At 47.6% G+C, this 14,161-nt stretch overlaps 1 protein-coding gene across 1 annotated transcript; it reads left to right on the top strand.

Moving 5' to 3' along the window:
• The first annotated feature begins 612 nt into the window (after positions 1 to 612).
• On the top strand, positions 613 to 10,702 carry LOC135814919 (uncharacterized). The gene is made up of 4 exons (XM_065328118.1): positions 613 to 1,770; positions 5,835 to 6,358; positions 9,061 to 9,249; positions 9,606 to 10,702. Exons 1-4 carry the CDS (start codon positions 1,449 to 1,451, stop codon positions 9,951 to 9,953), a joined length of 1,383 nt encoding a protein of 460 aa, XP_065184190.1. The 5' UTR covers positions 613 to 1,448; the 3' UTR covers positions 9,954 to 10,702.
• The last annotated feature ends 3,459 nt before the right edge of the window (positions 10,703 to 14,161 follow it).

The following is a 14,161-nucleotide window of genomic DNA, read 5'->3' on the forward strand; positions in this document are numbered from 1 at the left end:
CACGCGAACCGTGAAATCTATTATCCTCTGGTGCCTAACCATGCTTGTCACCTGTGCCTAAGTAAAGTGGTGGCGAATGACTACATACTTGTACTTCGAAGTACATGTAATTGTATCAAGAGTAAAATAACACTGGGGTTATGTACTCTTGATTGTATGTAACTGGTACATGATTGTATGTAACTGGTACATGATTGTATTGTTGTCGCACAAAAGGCACAACGGAGGTTCACAGATTTGTCGCAACTCAATGCTCAATTCTCAATGTCGCAACTCAATGCAATCATCATGCAGGCGATAAAAAAATTCCTCCTTGTATTGTTGTGAATGATGATTACTGACTACTTACTATAACTTAGTGCACGCCGGTGCATGATTTTTCATAACCTCATTCTGATGCCGTGTTGGGTGAAAGTGCTGTTGTGTTGGTTGCAGTCCATTGTTGGTACAGTGACAGTGTTGAACGTACATCGGATAGACGATAGTGTGTATACCTGCACGGACTACATGTACGACCACGCGGCGGTACTGAGGTCACGTCGCGACATGATATGAGCGCAACGGCCGGCTAGGCTCTGCAAGGCAGGAAAAACTTCAAAACGCCTTCGGCATGGCATGGCATTACATGTATCATGATCATGATTATGCCTGCAGTAGCCTAACTACAATGCTTCCCGCGCCAACAAGTGCACCATACTAGTAGATCTACCACGCACTAGGGCCCAGTAGGCATGCAGTAGTAGCGCGTAGGGCTAGGTTTGGGGTTATGCACTGAGTCTTGCTACTCTCTACAGACTCAGTATTTTTGTGTAAAGGCCGTATCTGTAGGACCTGTTTTGGTTTGTAGACCTACGTAGTCTACATAGGTAGACTACGGTAGGTTAGAACGACTGGATATAAACTAAAGACTCGGAATTATTTTGCCACTGTTTCCGGCGCGACAGCAGAGAGACTCACGCTGCGAATGTAGCAAACCAACTACCGGTGGTCGTTTCGCAGCTTCTTACAATAGTACAAGTGTTGTCTACATCTGCCAAGCCCACGGCACGGGATCTACCCGCGTGCATGCTGGCCAGGTCACTCCTAGATCCGAATATCCTGCCAGCCTTGGTTGTCGCAGGCTGTTTAAATACTGTACTCACTCCGTCAGTCTACTCCGTTTCAACTTTCTAGTGCCCTCCACCTGCCGCCACCTGCTGCAGTGCACCCCGTTGATGTTAGTCGGTAGCGCCGTGCCGGAAGCGCCCTTGATTCCGAAGGCGGTACGCGGTAGCATAACGTTAGTTACACCTGCTCATCGACCGCACGACCCAACAACTGCCTGCACTCGCACTTGGCTGTCCCACGGCACATGTCGTGACGAAAACCTCAAGAAACTGATCAGCAGCGCGTCACGCGCACCGTGCGACGTCCGACATACCTAGCTGCACGGCGATTCTTGAATAAGCATGGGAAAAATTCTTCGATTAGCGTTGGTTGTGTCACTTGTAGTGATTTTCATTGTGGTGGCTATCGTCCTGGATTCCGCGACGATTGATGAGCAAACGTCAGAACATCGCCAGTGGCAGGTTGATGCTCCAGTAATACCGGCAGTCGAAGGAGACGGTGATGGACGCGAGGGCGTCGATAGTCCGCCTAACGAGAGCCCCGATAGTCCGCCTAACGAGAGCCTCGATGGTCCGCCTAACGAGAATCGGAATGTGGGATCAAGCCGGAGAGCCTCTATGCTGAAATCGGCCCCTGCGAACAACTCCCCTTATGCAGATAAGAGTGAGTATGTATACTGTATGTCTGACGTATTGCTTCAGTTTACAGAACATACAGTAAAACCTGTCAAGGCGACCACTCTGATAAGGCGACCATCTGTTCTAGAGGACCACTACAACCGGGACCAAGGGACCCTGGATAAGGAGATCACCTGTACACAGCGACCACATTTTGAAGGTCCTATGGGCGCTCAGCTTAGACAGGTTTCACTGTATTACAAATGCTATCTCAGTTATAAAGCCATGCATGACCGCTTTATAAAATTAATGAGACAGGCTTTGTAATCGAATATACGGCCATGGCTTTAACCCAAATGATACGCCCTGCTATGCATCCGTAGTCTGTACTGGTTGCTTCTGAGACTTTCCTCGCACTCCCGTGAGCCTAACTCCACAGAGTAGAGACCTTTCGCACTTTCATACCAGCACAAGATGAGCACCAGTGGAATAGCATTTTGGTCATTCGCTGTCTGGGTGTGAGGGATCATAAGATCTCAGTAGAAAGACTCAGAAAGACTCATTAAAAAAAACCCGAGTGCTTGCCTCTTCATTCATCGTCTGCTCTGAGTGGCACTGGTCTCGTATTCGGTTTGTTGCAGAGTGTGTAAAGTCTCAGTATAATCCCAGTGCATGATCCAGGTGAGTCTGACTAGCAGTGGGTCCTCGTTGGCATGATCACCATGCATATACTTCAGTGCATACCACATGTCCGCAACTTTAAAGTTTGCCCCTAATGAAGGTGAAAATCAGTGATGACTTTCACGTGTCGGAGAGGATAAGCAAACAGAATTCGTGCTTGCAGAGCGTTGAAAGGCCGTACATTTGTACAGGCAGCACGGCCTAGTGAACTTAAGACTGGCCTGCATGACACGAATCGACGGTTTGCGGTCCGATTGCTTTTCGGAACGGAAAATGCGAAAGTTCGCATTCCAGTTCACAAACTGAAAAGTGTACATGGACTCGAATGTGAAATTTGTGATGCTATGCCTTCGTAGCACTATGGTAGAAGTAAGTGTATCTTAGCGGCACGTCTCTGCAGTCATGTTGATTTGCTGTAGTGGTTGAAAGCTTTATGCCGACCATGGAAATTGCTAAGATCATGTGCATAGAGCAGTGTTTCACCCAGAGAATGATCGAAATAGAAGCAGGCCAGTTTTTTTTTAAAGGAAGTGAGAAAGAAAGCGTAAGACTGAGAAGCAAATCGTAACACCCTACCCTGGTCAACCTAGTGCCGCACAGCGTAAACTTATGTCCGGGTACACTAAAAGCTAAGCCAGGGCGGGGTCTATGTGCCAGAAAAATCTATGAAAACTGTATCAACATCGAGTGCTAGGGGAATTGATTAATCAATGGCACATTCCTTGTTCTTACTCACGTCAGCCATTCTCTTCGGCATTGCATTCACCCTCTTCATGCATAGTTCCGATTTCGGGTGTGATCTTACTCAATGCACTCCTGTACTCCAGTCATAGCTCAGCCTCATTCCGACCGCCATGATTGGAGTGATCACGATGCCTGTTCACTGAGAATCACCTAGAGATTTTCAATGAGGCTCAGGTCAGGACTTTGTAGCTGGCCACCCCATTGTGCAGAACGGCTAGTCATGGAGCCACCACTTCGTGGCATGCGGCGCGGTATGCGTTGTGTCATTGTCTTATTGCAATACACAATGGCCTTCGCCAAGCAGCCCGCACATGCTTGGCACTATGCAGTTGTACAGTTGTGGCAAGTGAAATCCGACACTTGCCATAGGGGACAGCGCCACAAATGGACACCAATGATGTAATGCACTGCACCTAATTTGTACCAAAGAGCCGTATGCATCCCAACAGATCGAAAGGTCACAGCGTAGATACACACAGTTCACAAATATGGTACACATAAGGAGTATTGGTATCCAATCCCCATTCATTTTTGCCAGCACCTTTTGAACCTAGACTGTGATGAGTACGAGTTTTGTCATCAGACAGATAAAGTTGTATGTATACACATGCACTGTACGTACAAAGGGCTGCAGGGGCTGCAGACTGCATGGTGCAGTCCCTTATGCCAAGTGTCGGATTTCACTTGCCACAACTGTATAAGATGCCATGGTACTGGGTGTGTTCCATCTTGCCCACGACCGTGTAGAGCTGTCCAACACCACGCGCCGCCAGAGCACCGCACACCATAATTCCACCTCCACCATGCTTAACGGTGACATTTGGGGTTCACCCACTCTCCTTTGCCCCTCCTGACATACCTACCGAACACCGTCACTGCCCTGCATATTGAATTTGGACTCATCAGTCCATAAGACCTGTGGCCATCGCTCCGTTGTGTCCACGATTTGTGAACCTTTGCAAACTGCAACCTCTTCTTGTGATTTTTTCGCTAATAATATAGCTTTTTTTCACCGCCACTTTGCCATCCAGGCCAGCTACTTGCAGCCTCCTGCGCACAGTTCGACCTGAGAGACTTGCACCAGTCTTCCCCTGCTAGCTTCTTCTGCAATCCTGTGGCAGGTTTGAAGCGATCAGTGAGACTGAGCACTTTAGAAGCCTCTCGTCGTACCTCTCGTCGCTCTTACGTGGATCACCACTCCTGGGCTTGACAGCAACAGTTCGCCACTCATGAGCCTGCTGGACGATCTGCCTGACTCCTGGAGCCGACAAACTCAATACCCGAGCAATCTCCGACGACGAAGAGCCACGCAGGCTCATGGCAACCACTGCTTGCACTTCCCGCTTTGCAACGGACACCTGGGCTAATTTACAGAATTACAAGATCGCAAGTGCATGGAACTGGAGCACTGCAGGCCGGTATGCCTTGCTGTATCACTGTGAGCAGTGTGCACTCCCGAGTGCGTGCACATGGTACGCGTATCTTGAACCAAGGACGTGGATGTGTTTAAAGGGGAAGTTAAGGCAAAAAATAAAATGTCACCAGTTGTAGTCTTCGGGGTGCTGAGTCGAATGGTCTTGGTCCGAGAAAGCTGAGACGCTCCCTTCCTACTTGAATCCCAATCGAACTCGCGCACTTCCACCGAAAATGGGTGACTGCGCCCTACTAGATGGGGATTTGTATGCAAAATGTCACTAAAAGCGCCATTTCGTTCTTATAAAAGCACGGATGACCGCGATTGGCCCATATGTTGTACTCCTTTGGACGCTGAGTCGACTGGTTTTGGTCCGAAAAGGCTGCGATGCAGTGTTCCTCCTTTATTCCCAATCGAACATGGTTGAAGAAGCGGTCACGTGCTCCTGGGTGCCCAAATCACCTGGTCACCACACCAGCAGGCGACAACTTTCACACCAAGGTTCAACTCAAGTTCAACTCGAGTGACAGGACTGCACCCAAAAAAGGTCAAACAGGCTAGTAATTTGTACCCTGCAGGCACGTTGACCAGGTGACTGGCGTACGCAGGAGCACGTGACCGCTTGTTCAACCATGTTCGATTGGGAATAAAGGAGGAACGCTGCATCGCAGCCTTTTCGGACCATAACCAATCGACTCAGCGTCCAAAAGGCTACAACATATGGGCCAATTGCGGTCATCCATGCTTTTATAAGAACGAAATGGCGCTTTTAGTGACATTTTGCATACAAATCCCCATCTAGTAGGGCGCAGTCACCCAGTTTCGGTGGAAGTGCGCGAGTTCGATTGGGATTCAAGTAGGAAGGGAGCGTCTCAGCTTCCTCGGACCACGACCATTCGACTCAGCACCCCAAAGACTACAACTGGTGAAATTTTAATTTTTGCCTTAACTTCCCCTTTAATTTGCAAAATCGCACCGGATCATACGATGAGGAAAGACTGGTCCATGGGCCTCTACACGGTATCGAAGTAGACATGCACTGTGCATCATTGCATGTTTGAAACTAGAAAGTCTGGCTGTGGAGCTAGTATAATCACTTTGCCCAGCATGGAGTGTACTAGACAATATACTAAAATGAAGATATTTTTGTAGTTGGAAAATGATCCAGAATTCGTAGTTTACATGGCAACTTGCCCATTAGTGTTGAATTTACTGCTGAAACAAAGTGTACGAGCGAAAAAATGAATATGATTTACTTGTGTTGGATGCAGGAAAAAGCAAGAAATCCCACAATAAACATGCCATCATCAAGCGGAGCAACAAGGATAGTCAGCATGCAGCAGCAGGCGTGCAGAATAGTTTTCCTGGCCTGCACATGCGAGATGCCGACATGCATGGCATCAGCCTCTCCGGCTTGAAGAAACTGGTTCTGGATTCGGTGCTGAAGCAGCTTCCCCTGAGCCCGGCCATTGTTGACAAGGTGAAGAAGTTTGTTTTCTTCATCGGCTATCCACGCAGCAGTCACACATTGATGGGGTCGCTACTGGATGCTCACCCACACGTGCTGATCTCGAACGAGTACAATCTGCCATGGAGATATGCGCGTGACAGGAGCATGACGAAGCAGTCCATATTCGAACGCCTGTACACCAAGTCGCGCTATGACTCTCTGCAAGGCTATCGTCGGGATCCAAAAGTTCCTATCCCGACAATCCCCGGTCTGCTATATATGGGCAGTACGTACTCGTATCATGTACACGACCAGTGGCAAGGTCGATTCAATCAGACGATAGCCGTGAGTATGATAAGTGGAGTTTCACACGTCACAGAGCACCACACTTCATTCGTTGTAACTATCAATTACAACGAATGACGTGTGGTGATATGTGGAGTTTGATAAGATAATACAGTAAAACCTGTAACTAAAGACCACCATGACTAGTGACCAGCCTGCTACTACAGACCACTTCGCCAGGCACGGATGGTCTTACATTCAATATATGGTTGTGCGGTGCAAACCTCTAACTTCGGACCACCTGCCACTAAAGACCGCTTTCTCCGGCCCCAAGGGGTGGTCGTCGTATGATGTGTTGAACCCCAGGGTGCACTGCCTCTCCTGATCCAATGCCTCTCCACTGCATCTATCCATAGGTACATTCCCTTTCAAATATGTGCGGCTCCTAAAGGGGCTAACTCTCCACCCATCTGTTCACTGACTCATGTGGCTGTCCACACACCTATCCACCCATCTGTCTGTCTTACGAGTGCATACCATCGCATTTTGCTAGGGCGTGTGCTTGTAAATACAATGGGAGTGCATGCGGTCATACTATGACACTAGAGGGACAATAACACCACTTTCATGTGGGCAGCATCAGAATTATCATCGTGCTGACAACTGGACTACAGTGAATCCTCGCTTTTGTCCACCTTACCAATCCGACCACTTTGCCTGGCTCTGACTTTTCCTCCATATCAAAGTGCGCATGAAGGATGGTCATTTTCACAAATCCGGCAGACCACCTCAGAAACCAAACCACTTTTCCTGTTCAAAGGTGGTCGTAATTTTGATGTTCCACTGCACAAGGTAGGTATACTCAAATCTGTGGGCAGCAACTGTATATATATATTTTTTAATGTTTATGGATCATGAGGATCACAGTATAAGAGAGTATTCTCGCATCAGTTTTCGTTTCAGCTCTAAAATATCACCTTACGGCATCATAACGATTTTCCTTGGTAGTCTAGTTCTCAGTGTGGTGATGATTTCTGATGCCGGTCACATGACAGGGGCGGATCCAGGGGGGGGTTCGGGGGGTTCGAACGAACCCCCTAAAATTTTTCCGACCATGGTGCAGTTTTTTGTTTTTTTTTATTTTTTATTTTACAAAAGCCAGGCATGCGAATTGCTCCTAGGATCCTGGCCTAGCCTGCCGTAGCGCATATATAGCCGAGCTGAATCATGCAGATGTTACATTGATATGATCCTCAGACGAACACCTTGCCGAATATCAATGTAACATCTGCATGAATGTTTCGGCCGGCCGATTTGGGAAATGCCCACAGGCCGTGACGCAGGCGCGCACGAGCGGTCATGCCCAGTTGCCACGACCCTGCAAAACATGTACATGATTGTACTACTTTCACTTTAGCTCATACATTGTACATGTACATGTACATGTACACCCTTCAAAGCGGTGAACCCCTTGTAGTCTAGGAGCCAAGTCAGCAAAAGTCCAAGGAATAAGGTATTGATAGGCGACAAGCCTCTGGGTCATCCTAATAAAGTTAATTATTATTATTATTACATGTACATATTCAATATACATGTAGCTATGAATAGGATGAAGGCCGCAGACATCACGCAACTACGTTACTTGTTTGACATGTATTACTGTGTGTTTTAAAACAAAAATATGATTGAAAACCCAGAATCGATAGCTATATTAAAATTATTATCTCCACGTAGATTACATGTATATTCCGCGATTTCTTGGTAAAATCTCAGAATTCGGCGAAAAGATGGGCGATATTCTGAAAAGGCTACTTTTCGGCCGGCCGATATGGGAAAGGCCTACTTGCCAACATTCCTTGGTTGACACGTATTCTGATGATCTGCCAAGCTCTTCAACTTTATCAACTGACATCCGAAAGTGGGTCAGGAAATGGAAGGACGCAGCAGAGAAGTCTGGTGCACTTCCAGCTACCCCACAAGAAGCTCTTGTGCACTGCGATGCCGATGTTTTCCCGAACATCCACGTCCTCCTCCGGATTGCTTCAACACTACCCGTCACCTCTGCGGAGAATGAGCACAGCAACACTGCCTTGAAACGGGTGAAGCACTACCTGCGCTCGAGCGCTCGACAATGGGATCAGAGCGCCTATCCTCTAGCCCTTTCCCAAAGGTGCCCGCCCTTTTTCACCCTTTTTGGAAAAGCCCGTTTCTTTCGCCCTTTATTGCGTTTGTTTGGTGCATATCGCCCTTTTTGAGCTTTTGGAGCTGAAAAAGTGCTTTAAATCTGTTTGCTCATACATGCCTATCCGTCGGCAGGACAGCAACCACCCTGTTAACCACTGTATTCCAGCAAATTTCATTTCCATCAGTCGTCGTCATCCTCTCCATTCTACAATGCTTTTGATTATCCGCTTTTAATAAATATAGGCACTGTACATTTGCAGGCGGTCAGTCGGCAGCCAATTTCTTAACCACTGTAGTCCAGCAACTGTCATTTTCAAAAAGCACTTTTTTATTTTTTTTATGTCATCATTTTAACACACTTTGGTAAGGGTGGAAGAAAACTGAACCCCCCTTGGAAAAATCCTGGATCCGCCCCTGCATGATGATGATGAAAACACAAAGTTATTGTCTCTCTGGTGTCATAGTATTTGACTGAGCGCACACTCTCTTCACATCTATCAAAGTTCTTGTTCGCATGCTGCATGTGCATAGTGCCATTGAATGCTTCCAATCGGTTGTTCACCTTTCTATGTTCACAGGTCATAGGAGATAAGAAAGGTGGCGACACGACTCACTTTCTGGCCACAGCCGAGGGACGGGCTGTGTTCCAGGAGATGATGAAGAAGATAGGCATACCCTTGTACATCATTCACGTGGTGCGGAATCCGTTCGACAACATCGCTACATTCGCCCTGCGCAGCCTGAACCTGCGCTTCACTACTACCAAGGTGAGTGTGTTCACATCACTGCCAAATGTGTTTTGCATGTGGCCTCAGTGTCTTGCCGGGGTGTCCATGATTACCAGGTTTTGACTGTATTTGCCAATGCCTAGAATTGCAGTTTAAGGCAGGAGTTAGCGAGCAAGAGGAGGCCCATCTGTCTGCAGCGCTGCCGTAGCATCGCTGTGTGTTGCGCTGTATACTTTATGGATCGAATAGGCAATCACAGAGACTGGCCTGTGTATGTTTTGAGCTCACGAGTATTGTTGCATGCTTCTTACACTGTGCCATGTTTCTGAAGCGACGATTGACATTTCATACCAAGTGCCAAACTAAAACGGGCTTTTCTATATTTTTTGGAACAGGACAATCCTCTTGACAATCCCAGGGAGCTGGAGGCGCAGACTGAGAAGTACTTTGCATTGGTCAGGCTCAACGCCAAGCTCCACAACAACAGGGACATGTTTCCCCACCTGGTGGATATACACTCACGACACGTGAAGCACCAGCCGAGGAAAGTGATGCACAAGGTTTGTCAGTTCCTGGAACTGGAATGCTCCACCAGCTACCTGGATGCTTGTGAGAGAGCCGTTCATGCCAGTAAATCGCGGACTAGAGACCTGATTGTGTGGCCCAAGTCACTCAAGACTCACATACAAGCCAACATCGATGCCGTCCCATTTCTGAACGGCTATACATTTCAATCTGACTAGGGCTGATTATCAAGGTAGGCTTCGGTTGGTAATCTTGTTTAGCTGCCAGCCTGTGTGTACAGCCGCGGTAGCTGCACGTAGAAAAAACGCTCCAGTGGAGCTCTCAAACTTTTAGGTTTCCATTATTTGAAGAATGCCACTGTCACAGCGTTGTCTGGATGCGATCGCTGAGCCATCTATCAATGCTCTCCCCTCCAGATGCCTGTCACAACCATGCGGCTCTGAGCTAAGGTCAGGAGAAGGCTAATCGCCGTAATCGGCATTCTCCTGGCACACAAATGAACTGTTGAGACATATGACCCTGCAATGGTTGAGCCTATTTAAGCAAGTGCACAATGTCATGTCATGTCGCACTTACATGATCAATTCGTTTTCTTTGTCGAAGTCTCCCTAGAGATGAGTAGATCTATCTTTTCACTGATATTGTGGTAACCATGGTAATATGACTGTGATGTCATTATGAGGTCACAGTGATACTGACGTTACTAGTATTACATGTGCAATGCTAATAGGACTTACTTACCGTTAGTGCAGTAGGAAACTCTTATCCACACCCAAACCTGTCCTCCCATATCTGGACACCTTGCAGGCACGTCAATCAAACCTGCTTCATAATCATGGTCTTCCTTTTCTGATGGCAGTTAGCTGAACTATTCCTCTACATATACGGTCTTAGCCCTTACATGCAGATCCCATTGAGTGGTGTGCATGCCTGTAGATGGTACCGCAATTTAATTTTTGCTTTAGTGAGTCCGATTGAAGAGAATGATGTGTCACATCCATTTTGTAGTGGTTTTCTGAGTTCCGGACCGTCGGACTCTAAGGACAGTAAGGTACGGGCAGCCCTTGGTCCCGGCGAGGTACCCTTGGTCCCGGTGAGGTACCCTGATACGAGAGGTTCTACTACAGTGGTCCCTCTATAATCCGGCACCATTTGTGCCACGGAAATCTGCTGGATTAGGGAGGGTGCTGGATTAACAAATCTGATCTACTGCTGCAATGTGCATGAAGAGGACATTTGGCTACTGAAAATTGTGCTGGTTTATCGAGGGTGCTGGATTATAAAGTGCCGGATTAGAGAGGGACGACTGTATAGGCATTCTCCTATTTGCACTTCAGTTATCTGCTCACTGTCACTGTCCGTACAGCATGCTGTCCAGAGATTGAGCACTGTCCGTACAGCATGCTGTCCGCAGATTGAGCACTGCCCATACATGCACATGTACATGTACATGCACATGCATTATCCATGATCCCGCCGACCCCAGCAGGACAGTCCTGTTTTGTATACATGTACAATTTATACCGGGGACAATTGTCATTGTGCAAGTATGCTTTAGGTATGGGTGTCCTGCTATGATACATAGTCAAGTAGTTGGTGAGGTTGGCCGAAATTGGCGAGCCAGTATCATGCGATATGCGGCTCGTATCATGCGTAGACTCTATGCGGTGTATTGATGCAGTAGCCGAAACTAAGTTAGTTATGCCCGGGCACGGCATTTGTTTCATTGAATATGTTTAATTGTTTATGTCACAATATGTGTGGCAATTATTGGGCCGGATTTCACACAATTATGACATCAGCACTTCGATTTGCGGACCCAGACCCTGCCCAGGGCGTGGGTTATCATGCTTATGGGGTAGGGGGGGGGGGGGGGGCAGCTTCATTGACATTATCATAGTTCATACTACTGATTACTGAAGACTATATGACGCATTGTGTATGAACTATGAGTATGATGTAGTGCATGCAGTGAAGCTGTGACTAGTGTGAGAATGAGATGGCAGATCCTCGTTACCATGCATGCATGGTGCCCCGCATCGCTCGTCCCTACCTGCTAGCAGAAGATCATACTACGCTAGCGCTGTAGATCTACTGTCTGTAGACACGTGCAGTGGCGACTTTTTTCTGTTTCTGAAAGTCGCTGTCAGCGTTTGGGTCCAAGACAGCAGTGCTCAGGACCAAGTTTCTGTGGGCTACCTGTGTGCGGGCTGTGGTAGTTCAGACCTGTACCGGCAAGTGTTCATGGTGAGAGCAATCGATGCCAGCCGGAATAATAGAACGCGGTCGTGGTTACCCGGCTCTGTGCATGTGAGCGCTAGGGCGCGAGCGACAATTTCGCAAACAAAAATTAATTAATGTTAATGGATAAGAATTTACCGTTCATGCAGCGCTACAATTGACATTTCCAAAGTATCGGATGCGATTTTACAATGGATAACGTGGACGAGGACGAGAGAGCTCTTGTTTCCAGCGTCCCCAGGTGAGGTTGCCACAATGCCACATAACTGTTACACAAACATTTTCTATACGGATCCCAAAATTTTTATTTCACCTCCATTACAAATGGCATAATTGTAGGGAAATTCCCAGTTATATGTACACATACTGTAATACTGTTGCCAGCAACCAATCAGCGACACGGTGATGTACAATGCTCTGGTCAGTCTAGAGCTATTTGCAAACTGGCATTCATACAAGCAGGGAGTAGTAAAATACCGGTATTTTGCTACTCCCTGCTTTCAAGCATGGGTGTGCAGGGTGTACAATTGCAGCCAGGTCAAAATAGTAGGGGGGGGGGGGAAACAGTCACCCCGTAACCCATTTTTCCATTTTCAAAATAACTGTCTTGCTATGCGAAATACAACGTACGGGGCGAACACCCGGACAAATGTGCCTTTATCAACCTTCTAGTACTGACTATCGACTGCATTTCGTTGAATGGCATGAAAAAACACAAAAATCACACACACACACACACACACACACACACACACACACACACAAACGCACACACACAAACACACACACACACACATACACACCGGTAACACATAGTACATGTAAGCCAAGAGGCAGTGGGTCCGAATAAAGTTGCGACCTTTGAAATTCGACCCCTTGAATATGACATCACCGACTTGGCGACTTCACAGCATACCCAAGTGTTTGTTGACCACAGTGGCAGTGCTAGAGACATGCTAGAGTCACCGCGGCAGGGAGTGGCTAGATTCATGATCACAGACACTTAGAATAGATTCATGAGGTCAGATTCTGCCTGCGACGATTGTACGGGGTATTCCAGTATGCCATCGTTCCAGGTGTGTTGTAGGAAGTGTGACATCGGCAAACACTGGCCACTAGCTTGCTACTATGTCCTATGTACGATGATGTCATTCAATAAGCTGCAGATGTAGACGAGACATTCGCGAATACTAGAAATGCTGACATTGTGATATCAACTTGCATTGATGTACCGTATGCGCAGAACTCCATCCCCCCGCCCATACACACACACACACTTGTACTTGGTACTTGTTGCTCACTGCCAAAACTGGTCACGTGGGTCTCCCCCGGGAGACTCGGGGGAGAGAGACTCAAAAGGAATCTTAGAAAGATGACTCAATTGGCTATTGAACCGCCCAACGGCCAGACACCCCCTGAGATCCCCAAACAAAACTCTGGGTGGACTTGAAAATGATCCCATGTATGGGCTCACCACACCTCAGTAAGTGGGTGAGGACAAGGTGCAGAAAAAGGATTGACGACATCAGAGTATCCGTCCTGTGATCCAACTGCAGTTATCCCTGCCCCCAGTGAAGATGATACTTGCTACTAGTGTGGGTGGCTAAATCAGAGTGGACCTGATACAAGCTTCACTAGCACCATGATCACACAAGAGTTAATCTAGCCAGAAGTAGTCCATGGTTAACAGGTATGTATACTTCAAAAAATGCAATCTTTGTACCGCGGGAAAAATTCCACATCCTGACTACACCCAAGAAGCTCCTACTCAACAAGCGGTCTGAGATGGTCTCGAAATGCAGGCATGAGAATAAGTTCCGCCTCGCAAATTTCACACCTATCAAATGAACTAACCAAGTACTGTACTGCACTTTGCCTGAGCACCCATTATTATTAATAACAAAATCCCTTGGCCTGTAGTCGGCGATGCCACTCTGCTCACGCCTGCCCGTCACCAAACGACTCCCTACTTGTAGCGATCTCACTGGCCCATTGCCCGCCACCCTCCTGGCACCTCCACCCATCTGCTGTACACTGCCTCCCCATCGCCTCTTTCCGCGCTTTCATGCTCACACCTGCCTGTTGCCCGCCACCATCCTGGCACTTCCCCTGTCGCGCCTTGGCCCGCGCCAGCCTTTCTCCCCATACCTCACACCAGATTTAGCGCTAAATTTGTTTATGCTTG

Source organism: Sycon ciliatum, chromosome 4 (assembly GCF_964019385.1).
Source record: "Sycon ciliatum chromosome 4, ocSycCili1.1, whole genome shotgun sequence".
Lineage (NCBI taxonomy): Eukaryota > Metazoa > Porifera > Calcarea > Leucosolenida > Sycettidae > Sycon > Sycon ciliatum.